The sequence below is a fragment of the Capricornis sumatraensis genome, chromosome 20 (genome assembly GCF_032405125.1).
Source record: "Capricornis sumatraensis isolate serow.1 chromosome 20, serow.2, whole genome shotgun sequence".
In the NCBI taxonomy this organism is placed as follows: domain Eukaryota; kingdom Metazoa; phylum Chordata; class Mammalia; order Artiodactyla; family Bovidae; genus Capricornis; species Capricornis sumatraensis.
Window position 1 is genome coordinate 65,970,128 of NC_091088.1, and position 14,823 is coordinate 65,984,950.

Here is a 14,823-nt window from a genome sequence, read left to right on the forward strand (position 1 = left end):
TGTGCTATACAGTATGTCTAATTAGTTATCTGTGTTATATATAGTACTGTTTATATATTAATCCCAACCTTCTATTTTATTCCCCCCTGCACTCTCCTTTGGTAACCATAATTTTGTTTCTAAGTCTGTGAGTCTTATTTCTGTTTTGTAAGTCAGTTCACTTGTTTCATTTTTTAAAGATTTTAGAAATGAATGATAATCATATATTTGCCTCTCTCTGACTTCTTTCACTTTATAATAATCTCTGCTGCTGCTAAGTCGCTTCAGTCATGTCCAACTCTGTGCGACCCCATAAACGGCAGCCCACCAGGCTCCCCCTTCCCTGGGATTCTCCAGGCAAGAATGCTGGAGTGGGTTGCCATTTCCTTCTCCAATGCATGAAAGTAAAAAGTGAAAGTGAAGTCGATCAGTCGTGTCTGACTCAGCGACCCCATGGACTGCAGCCTACCAGGCTCCTCCGTCCATGGATTCTCCAGGCAAGAACACTGGAGTGGGTTGCCATTTCCTTCTCCATAGGTCCATCTATATTGTGGCAGATGGCATCCTTTCATTCTTTATATGGCTGAGTAATATTTCATTGTATATATGTACCATGTCTTCTTTATTTATACATCTGTTGGTGGACATTTAGTTTTTCCTTATCTTGGGTATTATAAATATTGCTGCTATAAACATAGGGGTGCATGAATCTTTTTGAGGTATAATTTGGTGCGGTTTATATGCCTTGGAGTGGGATAGCTAAATTGTATGGTAATTCTGTTTTCAGTTTTCTGAGGAACTTTCCACAGTGGCTGCACCAACTTGAATTCTCATCAACAGTGTGTTTCTATATACTTGAAATTTTCTCAGAAAGAATTACATGTTCTCACTACATAGTCACACAAAATGGTAATTTTGGGTTGACGGAAGTATGGATTACTTGATTGTGATAATTATTCATAGTGTATATGTTTGTCAGAGAATCACTTGTTCCATTTTCAGTCATCTTTTATATCTCAATAAAGCTGGAGAAGAAAAAGAAAAAGTGGGAGATGTGTTGGGCTTAATCTTCGGTTAGTGGTACTCAATCCAGGCTTCATAGTAGATCAATGAGTCATTTGTATAGACATATTTTATACACTTTGACCATGAATTCTTAAGATCATGGGTATGTGGCGAAATCTCAATAATATTTAATTGCCCCTGTGATTCCAGTCTGGACTTGTCACTGAACATCAGGACTGTGAGTCCTCCTGTTTCTGAGGACTGAGATCTAGCCTGTGGAGGAGGTGCTCTATTCTGCGTGGGGATGGACCAGGGCCTGGTCTGTGACCTGAAGGGGGTTGTCAGGTCAGCTCAGGTGCCCACTGCTACTGTGTGGCATAGCAGCCTCATAGGAGGGTGGGGAGATATGATGAAAAGTGTGGGAAAAGTGACTGGTTGGTCTCTGTGGGGGAGTTTACTGTCCTGAGTCCCTCCTGTGACAGTGGGGAGCACAGGACTCTTAATCCACATGGTGAGATCTTCCCTGTGTGTGTGTGGTAGCAACAGAGGAAGAGGGAGTATGTTTATTCTAACCGTTAAACAGCCTGTTTTCAGCTTTGAAGCTTGACCTCTGAAGATGCAAGTTGTCTGAGTAAGAAGCCCATAAGAAGAGGAGGAAGAGGAAAGTAAAGGATGGCTGTTTCTCAGGTGAAGTCATAGTCTCAGTTGATTCTTCAGGCTGTCCTTCTTGAAATGCCTCTCTGGATTTCTGTCTGATTCTGAGGTGTTCTTTCTTGGCACCTGCACGTTCATACTTACCTAGTGCCTTCCCTCAGTACGTATTTATTCATTGTTGCATCTTCTTGTAGAATCGACCCTTTTATGATTATGTGATGTCCTTTGTCTCTTGTGTCAGTTTTTCTGTTTATTTTTCTGATACTGTGCAGTCACTCCTGCTCTCTATAGGATAGAATATCTTTTCCCTTCTTTTCACTCTTTGCCTTTCTTGTCTTTAGATTACTCTGTCACTCTAGGTGTCTTGTTTTCTTCTGGTCACTTCCTCTCATGGTCTCTGCTCAGGCACCCTGTACAGTGGTGAAAGGCAGGAGCTCTCGCCAACCCCCTTCACTCCACTGGAACTTGAAAGGAATGCATTCGGAGTTTCCTTTTAATCATGACATTTGGTAAAGTGTTCTTTTTTAATAATAATATATTTTTCAATATTATTTCTGTCTTTTTTAATGCTTCAAGAATCTTTTAAGTTTCTTATTGTGATTTTATCTGTTATCTGTTAAAATAATGTGTAACAGTAATAACTTTTAAAATTTTGAATCAGTGTTATGTCTGTACTAGTTTTTTTTAGTATCCTAGTGTAGAATCTTTTTGGGAAACTCAATTGAGTACAATTTGTACATTTTCATTGTCTGGAGGATCTTAGGATGCATGTGAATAAAAACAATACTGAAAAAATAGACTGAAAAACTGTCAGGAGACTACTCAGTTATTTTAGTGTTGACCTGTATGCATAGGTGTATGGATGTACATGTCCATGGTTTAGATAAACAATGTCATGATTTGGGGCTTCCCTGGTGGCCCAGATGGTGAAGAATCCACCTGTAGTGTGGGATACCTGGGCTCAGTCCCTAGGTTGGGAAGATTCCCTGGAGAAGGGAACAGCTACCCACTCCGGTATTCTGACCTGGAGAATTCCATGCACAGAGGAGCCTGGCAGGCTACAGTCCATGGGGTCACAAAGAGTAGGACATGACTGAGTGACTTTCACTTTTCATGATTAAAAAAAAAAGATACCATGATTTTAAAACTATCACATCGTTTTGCAGTTGATAGTGTCTTTTGAATATGTTCGTTCTGTTGCAGTTGATGGTGTCTTTTGAATATGTTCGTCGTGTTAAGATTGATGGTGTCTTTTGAATATGTTCTCTGGCCTTGATTTTTTTCCCTATACTACCATGTTCACAGTTTAAATAATAATAAGATTACTAACATTTTGTGTTTGTGTGCATGTGTGCACACATGTATAATGACCTCTTAGGCTGATCCATGTTGTTCACTTTGAACTTCTTTCACATTTTCTCAGGGAATCGTGTGTCAATGAACTTTTAATGCTCATTACTTTTAATTTTTCAGCTTCAGTTCTAGAACCCAAACATGGTAGTTCAGGTGCTTACTCTATGATTCATTAGGTTCTTGACCTGAGTCGAGTTTTTCAGTGTCTCTGACAGTTTTCTCCTCTGTAAGATGGTAAAAAATTCTTTCTTTAATGAGCTGTGATGTTGCTAACAAGTTAAAAATGTTAAACATTTAGAGTACTGCATAGTATATTGGAAGTATTCAAATGTTGTTTGTCTTTGCTTCTCTCATCATCATCATCATCTTTGGAGATTTTGAGCTTTCTTTAAAACTACTGTGGACTTTGTCATCTCTGAAAACACCACTCATACTCCTCTGTATCCAAGTTTGATCATTCTCAGTGTGTCTCCACATAGACAAGCTGGTGTTGAATTATTATTTGTATATATTTCATGTATTGCCCACAAAAATGAGAAATCTACTTCTATTTGGAAGCTATCATAATCTCAATGACAAAGCACAGGAAATTAAAATTAGACATATAAGTAGCTCTAAATGCCTTTTCATGGCTGTCAGAATATATTCTTCAACTTAATTGATCTTTTACCTCTATTCATTTTGTATGGAAATAAGAACTCTCCTCATGGCCTTGGTGAAACTTTTTTTTTAACTTTAAGTCACAGTTGACATTGAATGATGTGGCCATCCAATTCTCTCCAGAAGAGTGGGAATGCCTGGACCCTGCTCAGAGGGCCTTATACGTGGATGTGATGTTGGAGACCTTCAGGAACCTGCTCTCTGTGGGTGAGGATAACTTCCGTCTAAAAGTTGGGAAGGTATCTTTGGATTTACCCTTGTTTCCCTTTTGAAATCCCCTACCTTGCTTAACTGAGCTCAAAGCCATGTTGACTCAGGCATGAAAAGCTTCATGATGTACCCTCAGGAATTTAAACATGCCCTTTCTTCAGATGATCTGGCCTGGCCACTTCATTATACTCCAGAAGTGTAGTGGAGAATCCTATTTATTGTTCCTCAAAAATGTAACATGGTTGAGAAGTTTCATAACTGTGTTTGAAGTATTACTTTTATTTAATATCTTATATTCAACCTGTAACTTACATTCATGCAGTGTAATGAATAGGATATCTATGGTTCTTTATATCTTATAGATATTTCTCATATACACATCTGGAAATTACAACTAAAATCACACACTGATAGAGGAGGAGTATGCCGAACAGTGATTTGGGGAAGAAATGAAATTCCGGAAATCAAACATTTTAACCTTCCAGAAATTCAGGAGAACATAAATGACTTCAGGTTTCAGTGGAGAGATGATGAAAGAAATTACAAAAATATCCGTATATCCCTTAACCAAGATGTCATTGATAGTAGAAGTCAACATGGTAGAAGGGATGCAGTAAGCAACCATACTGGAAATAGACTTGTGTTAAGCCTTCAAGATGAACTACCTATGTTTAAACATCAACAGAAAATTGCATTTAATCAAGCTAATAAGTATGTCAACAGTAGCTCCTCATTTTCACCTCTTCAAATAGTTTCTCCTACTCTCCAAACCAATATTTATAATATATATGGGAGTGACTTTATGTATCCTTCAATACTGATGCAAAACCAGATCCCACACAGGGTAAGACCTTACAAATTGTATAATGAGTGTGGCAAAAAGCTGCATCAGGGCTCAAATTTCAGGAGTCATCAGAGAATCCATATAGGAGAGAAATTACGTATATGTGATGTATGTGGCAAGGTCTTTAGCCGAAATTCAGATCTTGTCATTCATCAAAGAATTCATACTGGAGAGAAACCTTACAAATGTAATGAGTGTGGCAAGTTCTTTAGTACAAAAGGAAAGCTTTCAGTTCATCAAAGAATTCACACTGGAGAGAAACCTTACAAGTGCAACGAGTGTGGTAAAACCTTTAATCAGAGCTCAATCCTCAGTCGACATAGGATAATCCATACAGGCAAGAAATTACATCAATGTGATGTATGTGGCAAGGTCTTTAGCCAAAATTCTGACCTTGTAATTCATCGAAGAATTCATACTGGAGAGAAACCTTACAAATGCAATGAGTGTGACAAGGTCTTTAGTCAAAAAAGAAAGCTTTCAGTTCATCATAGAATTCATACTGGAGAGAAACCTTACAAATGCAATGAGTGTGACAAGGTCTTTAGTCAAAAAAGAAAGCTTTCAGTTCATCATAGAATTCATACTGGAGAGAAACCTTATAGATGTAATGACTGTGGTAGGACGTTTAGTCAGAGCTCAACCCTCAGTCGGCATCGAATAATCCATACAGGAGAGAAATTACAGAAATGTGGTATGTATGCTAAGATGTTTAGCTGAAATCCAGACCTTGTCATTCATGGGAGCATTCATACTGGAGAGAACCCTTAAAAATGTAGTGTCTGTGGGAAAGCCTTTCATTTTTCCTCAGGTATCAACAAACATGAGATAATCCATGCAGGAGGCAGAGCCATATAAATATCATGTATGTGGCAGAGTCTTTCACTGAAGCCCTTGGATTTCATCAGGATATTCATACTAGAGATAAACCTTACAAATGTTATAAGTATCTTTCGTCAAAACAAACCTTGTGAGTCACCCAAGAATTCATAATAGAAACCTTACAAACGTAATATGGGTGTGACAAGTTCTTTCTTGAGAAGACAACCCTTTAAAACTATCAACAAATTCATATGGCAGAAAAGCCTTCCAAATGCAGTGAGTGTGGCAAGGTCTTTAATCACAAGGGAAACCTTACAGTTTATCAGAGAATTCATACTGGAGAAAATGGATAATTCGTAGTAACAAGGAGACAGTCTCCATTGACAAATGCCTGGGAGTCATTCTGCGGTTTCCCAGTGATGTACTGACATAAAGGCAGAGCATGCTACAGAGAAAAGAAGACTTGTTTTCCTTCGGATTGAAATTCATTCTGGGGCTGCTCCCTGCCCTTGGCTTTTCTTCCACGTAGGTGCCTTTCAAACATTTTGCTGCTTCAAACTGTGTACTACGTCTGCTCCTGCTGTAGCAGAAACTAAATGAGGCACCCCATTATGTTATCCTTACACAATCCTTTTTCTCTCCATCCACTTAACCTACAGATGTTTGTTCTCCCTCTGTTTCTTGCTTATTTGCAATCTGAAAATGATTGCCCTCTAGCTACACTTGGCGTTTATCCTTCCAAGAAAACATTACTTTCCTCTCGGAGCATTCTTCATTCCAGAAAGAATGTCATGGGACGATGACCTCAGAGACCACCAGAACCTGTTCTTGAATCACCTGATGCCAGCTTGATGATCTCAACTCACCCAGGAAGGGAAGAATGCAAGACCACACCAGCCCTCATTCTTTTTTTCAGCCCCATTTTCCACCTGGAAAAAAAAAAAAAAACCACCTGAAAACCTTAAGACCTCTTCCAACTTCCCAGGAAGCAGGGGCGCAGTTTTTGACACACTGGCCTACTGTGTTCCCCCTTTACCTGGCAAAGTAATAAAGCTTCTTCTTTCTACTCCTCCAAAACTCTGTCACCGTATTTCTATTCAGCATTGGAGAACTTTTGGGAACAATCCCCCAGCCTCACCCTATCCACCCTTGGAGGGTGGCAGGAGATGCCACGTTCTCTCCCTAGTCCTGGGATCCTGGAGAGCCTGCCCCTTAACTGAGGCCCCCTCTTTCCTAGCCCCTCTTCCTTGCATCTCCTTAGAGCAGTCCTTTCTTTCAGGCCTCCCCTTACGGTCAGCCCTTCCTTTCATCCCCTTGTGGAGGTGCCCCAGGCCAGTCATGTGACAGTCATTGTTTTTCTGTGTCCAGTTCAACTCAATAGGAAAATGTTCTTGTAGGCAGGCATGTTATTCAGTCACATCCCTGGAAATAATGTAGGCAGGAGGGTGTAGGAGAAGCAGACGGAAGGACACAAAAAAATAGCTGAAAAGAATGAGGGGAACCAATGAGAATACAGATGGTGACGGCTGGGAATCTTGCAAAGAGACAGTAACAGAAAAGAAATTGAGCCTTGAAAGTCAGTTTTATACAAGTAGTAATGAAAACAGGATCTGCAGGGGTAGGAGAGCGCTGTAGGGAGAGGAGTCCTGAGTCAGTGATAGGAGGGAGAGTAACAGTGGTGAGGATTAAGGAGTTGGAAACTTGGCATTCAGAACGTTGGGACCTGGGAGGGAAAACTAGCAATTGGAGGAGCAGAAGAAGGAAGAAAGGAAATCTGATGCATAGTCACCTGGGGGTGCCAGAGAATGAGGTGGAAGTGCGCATAACATGGATAGGTGAGGTGTACCCCCAAAAGCAGAGAGGGAGCAGAGATGGGAAAGAAAGGCAAAACAGGGCAGTCAAAGGTTGAGGGGAAAGTGCAGTAAGAGGGGAAATGAGTAAGTAGGACCCATGTGAGGTTTGAAATAGGGCAGGAACACCAGTAGAGGGGAAGAAAAAGAGAAAGAGGGACTTCCTGGTGGACCAATGGTTAAGAATCTGCCTTCCACCACCATATGACCCAGCAATCCCACTGCTAGGCATATACCCTGAGGAAACCAAAATTGAAAAAGATGTACCCCCATATTCATTGCAGCACTATTTTCAATAGCTAGAACATGGAAGCAACTTAGATGTCCCTCAATGGATGAATGGATAAAGAAGTTGTACATACACAAATTGGAATATTATTCAACCATAAAGAAACTGAAGTCATTCAGTCGTGCCTGACTCTGCAACTCTGGACTGGAGCCCAGAAGGCTCCTCCGTCCATGGAGTTTTCCAGGCAAGAATACTGAAGTGGGTTGCCATTTCCTTCTTTAGGAGATCTTCCTGAGCCAGGATCAAACTCTGGTCTCCCACATTGCAGACAGACTTTACTGTCTGAGCCACCAGAGAATTCCAGCCATAAAAAGGAATGCAATTTGAGTCAGTTCTAATGAGGTTGATGAACCTAAAGCCTATTATACAGAGTGATGTAAGTCAGAAAGAGAAAGATAAATCACGTATACTAACGCATATATGCTCAAACTACCACACAATTGCACTCATCTCACAGGCTAGTAAAGTAATGCTCAAAATTCTCCAAGCCAGGCTTCCGCAGTATGTGATCCGTGAACTTCCAGGTGTTCAAGCTGGTTTTAGAAAAGGCAGAGGAACCAGAGATCAAATTGCCAACATCCCCTGAATCATCGAAAAACCAAGAGAGTTCCAGAAAAACATCTATTTCTGCTTTATGACAAAGCCTTTGACTGTGTGGATCACAATAAACTGGAAAATTCTGAGAGATGGAAGTATCAGACCACCTGACCTGCCTCTTGAGAAATCTGTATGCAGGTCAGGAAGCAACAGTTAGGACTGAACATGGAACAACAGACAGGTTCTAAATTGGGAAAGGAATCCATCAAGCCTGTAAATTGTCACCCTGCTTATTTAACTTATATGCAGAGTACATCATGAGAAACGCTGGGCTGGAAGAAGCACAAGCTGGAATCCAGATGGCCGGGAGAAATATCAATAACCTCAGACATCCAGATGACACTACCCTTATGGCAGAAAGTGAACAGGAACTAAAAAGCCTCGATGAAAGAGGAGAGTGAAAAAGTTGGCTTAAAGCTCAACATTCAGAAAACTAAGATCACGGGATCTGGTCCCATCACTTCATGGGAATTAGATCGGGAAACAGTGTCAGACTTTATTTTTGGGGGCTCCAAAATCACTGCAGATGATGTTGCAGCCATGAAATTCAAAGACACTTACTCCTTGGGAGGACAGTTATGACCAACCTAGACAGCATATTAAAAAGCAGAGACATTACTTTGTTAGCAAAGGTCTGTCTAGTCAAAGCTATGGTTTTTCCAGTAGTCATGTATGGATGTGAGAGTTGGACTGTGAAGAAAGCTGGGCACCAAAGAATTGATGCTTTTGAACTGTGGTGTTGGAGAAGACTCTTGAGAGTCCCTTGGACTGCAAGGAGATCCAACCAGTCCATCCTAAAGGAGATCAGTCCTGCATGTTCATTGGAAGGACTGATGTTGAAGCTGAAACTCCAGTACTTTGGCCATCTGATGCGAAAAACTGACTCATTTGAAAAGACCCTGATGCTGGGAGGGATTGGGAGTAGGAGGAGAAGGGGACGACAGAGGATAAGATGGTTGGATGGCATCACCAACTCAATGGACATGAGTTTGGGTAAACTCTGGGAGTTGGTGAAGGACAGGGAGGCCTGGTGTCCTGCGGTTCATGGGGTCACAAAGAGTTGGACACGACTGAGCAACTGAACTGAATGCATATATATGGGATCTAGGAAGATGGTATGGGTGAATTTATTTGCAAGGCAGCAATGGGGAAACAGACAAAGAGAACAAACTTACGGACACAGGGAGAGGTGAGCAGAGGATGAGATGGAGAGAGTAACATGGAAACTTACATTACCATATGTAAGGGACAATAGGAATTTGCTGTGTGTCTCAGGGAACTCAAACAGGCTCTCATCAACCTAGAGGGGAGAGATGGGAGGGAGATTCAAGAGGGCAGGGACTTGTACAACTGTGGCTGATTCATGTTGACATTTGGCAAAAAACAAAATTCTGTAAAGCGATTATCCTTAACTTAAAAAATAAGTTTAAAATCTGCCTTCTAGTGCAAGGGATGCAGGTCCCTTGTTGGGAGACTAACATCGCATAAGTTGCAGGATGCAGCCAAAATTTTTAAAAAGTAGAATAGAGCAGGCATTTTAATGAATAATGCAGTTCTCATAAAAAGAAATGTATGTATGAGATGATGGATATTAAAGTTGTGGTAATTATTTCGATCTGTGTAAGTTAGCACATTATGCTGAACAACTTACGTTTATACAGAGATGTAAGTATATCTCAATAAAACTGGGTGGGAGCAAGTTGGTTTTAAAAGACAAAACACTCTAGCCCAAAGAAAAAACAACACAGTTTATAACAACAACAAAATGTTGTTAATGAGGGACACTATAACATGCCGTAGTTCTCGTCTCAGACACCAGGTTTTGTCCCTGAGTCTCTGGAACTGAAAAGAGTGTTGAGTTTGGTCTGGCTAACGGGAATAGAAACGCAAGGGCTGTTCGGCAGGATGTCAGTACGAAATGCCTAGGGAGAATTTTGTATTTCTCATTCTGGTTTGTACTAGAGAAGCCCAGATCTGGTTTCCTCAAACTGTTTAAATTGATTCTAACTGCAATTAATGTTCCCGATCCAACCACTGCCACGCAGCAAATGCTTGGAAACCCACGTTTCAACCTCTTAATTACTTGAGCCTCAGGAGAAACCCTGGAGAAGGGCATGGCAACTCACTCTAGTATTCTTGGTGGAGAATCCCGTGGACAGAGGAATCTGGAGGGCTACAGTCCACGGGGTCGCGAAGAGTCCCACAACGACTGAAACGCAGTAGCACACACACACTAGGGGCACCGGGGGAAACGCTGTAAAAAAATAGCTTTTTACTGAAACCGTTTTCAGCTTGTTAGGAGGAAAGATCGTTTCCGACGTCAGGGGCCCACACATCGCCAAGCTTTTACCACAAAACTGTTCTAGATAGTAACTTAAAATCAGCAGTTTCAAAGCGCCGGGGATTCACTTATCTCCCCCCTAACCCACACACCTCAACCCGGCGAGCTCTGCGGAGAGGAGCGCTCACTCGCCCCGCGGAGAGGAGCGCTCACTCGCCCCGCCCATCCCCGATCGCGCTCCGCCTTGGTCCCGCCCCCGGGAGCACGCGCTCTAACTTCGCGCCTGCGCAGTTTATTCAAGAATCTAAAGTGGGGAACTCGGCGTGGAGTTTGAGTTGCTGGGGGCGTGTTTTCCCTTTGTACTGTGAATTTGAACTTCTTTGTCCACCTTACCCTAACCTCGGCTTCTTGAGAATATCGACAGACCTAAAACACCCCGAGTACATCCAGAGGTTGCTTTCGAAGGTGTGGTGGTGTCCTTTGGGGTTGAAACCGCTGTGAGGTGGGTTCCGGAGCCCTTGGCTTTTTTGCCTTTGGTCCACGTAGACACCGCCTTTGCCTCCTTTCCTTCACTTTTAAAATCCCCTTCACTTTCCCTTTACTCTCTCCGTCCCCTACTACCCCCTACCCACACCCCCCTGTAAAGTCCTCTTCTGCGAGGTGGTTTCCCGCCACCGCAGCCTTGCCCTCTCGGCCCCCTGGAGAGGTCGCGTCTTCCTCCCAGCTGTGGGTCACTCCCTTTCCTTTTCTGGCTTGAAACACAGGACAAGGAAGAGAAGTGGGGCAAGAAATGACTGACTCTGTCACTGCATGGTGCCTCTTTGAAGGAACATTAAAGTGGTTTTTTCCCCGTAATGGATTCACTTTGCTCGCTCTCTCTCTCTCTCTTTTTTTTTTTTTTTGCATTTAATTCTTTTTGTAGCTTGGAATAAATCTTGGTGCATTCAATTTCGACTTCCCTAGAATCGCCACCAGGCTCTGTTGGTGGGAATGTAATTGATTCCGCTCTTAGCAAAATGATATGGAGTCTACTCTATAAATCAAATAAAGAGCGGGGCCACAATCTATGAAACCCATCCAAGACTCGATACCCAAAGGAAACAGTCATTCTAGTGAGGGAAGTATTTGCTCCAGTGAATATTATTGCATTGTTTTCAACAACCCAGATGTAGAAACAACCAGAATGTCTGTTGACGAATATATATAGAGATTTATGTCAGCCATAAATTATTATTATAACATTCTGGCATTGCTGTTGAAGAAAGAAAGGAGCAGGTTGCCCTGACTGGACTAACTCCATTTTTAAAAGAAAAGGAACTCCATCTTACACTCTTGGCATACCTGGGAGGCCATAGAGATAAAATACCAACAGCCGAGCAGGCCTCCTGGGTGGATAAAAACCAGATCGGACAGACCCCGTCCCTAGACCTCCCAGAGCCAGAAGGAATGCCATGTCCAGTATGTAATCTTAATAATGCTAACTGATGTACACTAAATTGTATGCCCAGATAGCTTTAGAATGTAAATTTATGGCTGTAACCTGATTGCATCTCTTACTAACATTGTCCAGAGTGGACTTTAGAGAATCTGGGCATATGGGCTTGGGCACGTACACTTTGGGTATAAAGCGTTGTCCCAAAATCGGTCGGGGTCCTTGGCTAAGGAGGAAACTCTGCCTCGGACCCACCAGTGTAATAAACTGCACTCCACTATCCCCGCTGTCCTTTTGAGTGAGTTTGCTTCCTGAGTGGCTATAACAGTGTTACTATTTCTGACATAACTGTGGTTGAAAAAGACACACATATATGAAAGGTTGACATGTCAAACTCATAGAGCCACAGAATATACAGGTTTTTGAGGACATAGGTGATGAGGTAGTTGGAGAGATATTGGCCAAAAGTTACAAACAGTTCAGTTGTTAAATGAATAAGTACAACATGTACATTTAAGGTACAGTATGCTGACTGTAGTTAATACTGTGACTGTATATTGGGGATTTGCTGAGAAAGTAAAACATGTTTTCACAACACAGACACACACTGGTAATTGTGAGTTGATGGAAGTGTAAATTACTGTGATAATTGGTACAAAGTGTACACATCCATCAGATAATCACATTGTGTGCCTCATATGCCCATCATTGCTACTTATCAAATATACGCCAGTGAAGCTAGAAAAGAAAAGTGGGAGGTGTGCTGGGCTTGCCTCCTCTGAGTGGGGCTCAACCCAGGCTTCACATTAAGGTGTTGAGGCATTTTGCATATACGTGTTTTGTACTCTCTCACCAGAGATTTCCCTTCATATGGTTGGTATGACAAGACATAGTCTTATTTGTCACAACTGGCTCAGATGGTAAAGAATCTACCTGCAGTGCAGGAGACCCGGCTTCAATCCCTGGGTCAGGAAGATCCTCTGGAGAAGGGAATGGCAAGCCTCTCCAGTATTCTTGGCCTGAAGAATTCCATGGACAAAGGAGCCTGGAGGACCAGGCTCGTAACCCTTCAGGCTCAAAGAGTAGATGCGATTGAGCAACTAACACTTTCACTTCAATAGCCAGATAAGGGCTTCCCAGGTAGCTCAGTGGTAAAGAATCCGGCTGACAATGCAGGAGACTGGTGTTGGATCCCTGGGTTGGGAAGATCCCCTGGAGAAGGAAATGGCAATGCATACCAGTACACTTGCCTGGGAAATCCCATGGATAGAGGAGCTTGGTAGGCTACAGTCAATGAGTTCACAAAGAATCAGACATGACTAAGCATGTGCACAAACACAGCCAGATAAAGGTCAAAGGGTAAAAGATAATTCATTTCAGTCCGGTTACTCAGTTGTGTCTGACTCTTTGTGGCCCCATGGACTGCAGCACAGCAAGCCTCCCTGTCCATCACCAACTCTGGGAGCTTACTCAAACTTATGTCCATAGAGTCAGTGATGCCATCCAACCATCTCATCCTTTGTCAGCCCCTTCTCGTCCTGCCTTCAATCTTTCCCAGCATCAGGATCTTTTCCAATGAGTCAGTTCCTTGAATCAGGTGGCCAAAGTATTGGAGTTTCAGCTTCAGCATCAGTCCTTCCAATGAGTGTTTAGGACTGATTTCCTTTAGGATTGACTGGTGGATCTCCTTGCAGTCCAAGGGACTCTCAAGAGTCTTCTCCAACACCACAGTTCAAAAGCATCAATTCTTCGGTGCTCAGCTGTCTTTATAATCCAACTCTCATATCCATACTTGACTACTGGAAAAACCATAGCCTTGACTAGATGGACCTTTGTTGGCAAAGTAGTGTCTCTGCTTTCTAATATGCTGTCCAAGCCAGGCTTCAGCAATATGTGAACCATGAACTTCCAGATGTTCAAGCTGGTTTTAGAAAAGGCAGAGGAACCAGAGATCAAATTGCCAACATCCTCAAATCATCAAAAAAGCAAGAGAGTTCCAGAAAAACATCTATTTCTGCTTTATTGACTATGGCAAAGCCTTTGACTGTGTGGATCACAATAAACTGTGGGAAATTCTTAGAGAGATGAGAATACCAGATCACCTAACCTGCTCTTGAGAAAACTGTATGCAGGTCAGGAAGCAACAGTTAGAACTAGACATGGAACAACAGACTGGTCCCAAATAGGAAAATGCTTCTTGACCGCCATACAGATTTCTCAGGAGGCAGGTCAGATAGTCTGGTATTCCCATCTCTTGAAGAATTTTTCAGTTTGTTGTGATCCACACAGTCAAAGGTTTTGGCATAGTCAATAAAGCAGAGGTAGAGGTTTCTCTGGAATTCTCTTGTTTTTTCCATGATCCAGCGGATGTTGGCAATTTGATCTCTGGTTCCTCTGCCTTTTCTAAAACCAGCTTGAACATCTGGAAGTTCATGGTTCACCTATTGCTGAAGCCTGGCTTGGAGAATTTTGAGCATTACTTTGCTAGCGTGTGAGATGCGTGCAATTGTGCATTAGTTCGTGCATTCTTGAAAAGATAATTAAAATATGGTTGAATAATTTACTAAGGCTTGGTTCTCAAGTACCTGACTGTAGCCAATTACTTGCTCACAGTCTCCAAAGGAGTCCCTCAGCCAGACATGTTTGGGGTGGAAATTTTTCCTCTTTTTTTTTTTTTTTTTTGTCGCCTGGCTTGTGGGATCTGTTTATGGAAGGCATTGAAAACCTGGAACCCTAACCTATAGATCACCAGGAACTGCCCCCGCCCCCCGCCTCAAATTCTTATTTTTGATGGCTCCAAGTGAATGGGAAACAAAAGAAAAAGTAACGCTCCGAAGGGAAGTGAGT

The 14,823-nt window shown here is 42.2% G+C and overlaps 1 protein-coding gene across 1 annotated transcript in view; it reads left to right on the forward strand.

The window, feature by feature from the left end:
- Window positions 1-14,823, forward strand: part of LOC138096927 (zinc finger protein 836-like) — a 53,537-nt gene that overhangs the window by 24,264 nt on the left and 14,450 nt on the right. The window contains 3 exon segments of the mRNA XM_068993163.1: window positions 1,335-1,339; window positions 4,754-5,399; window positions 10,630-11,041. Of these exon segments, the coding sequence (XP_068849264.1) occupies window positions 1,335-1,339; window positions 4,754-5,399; window positions 10,630-11,041 (1,063 nt within the window).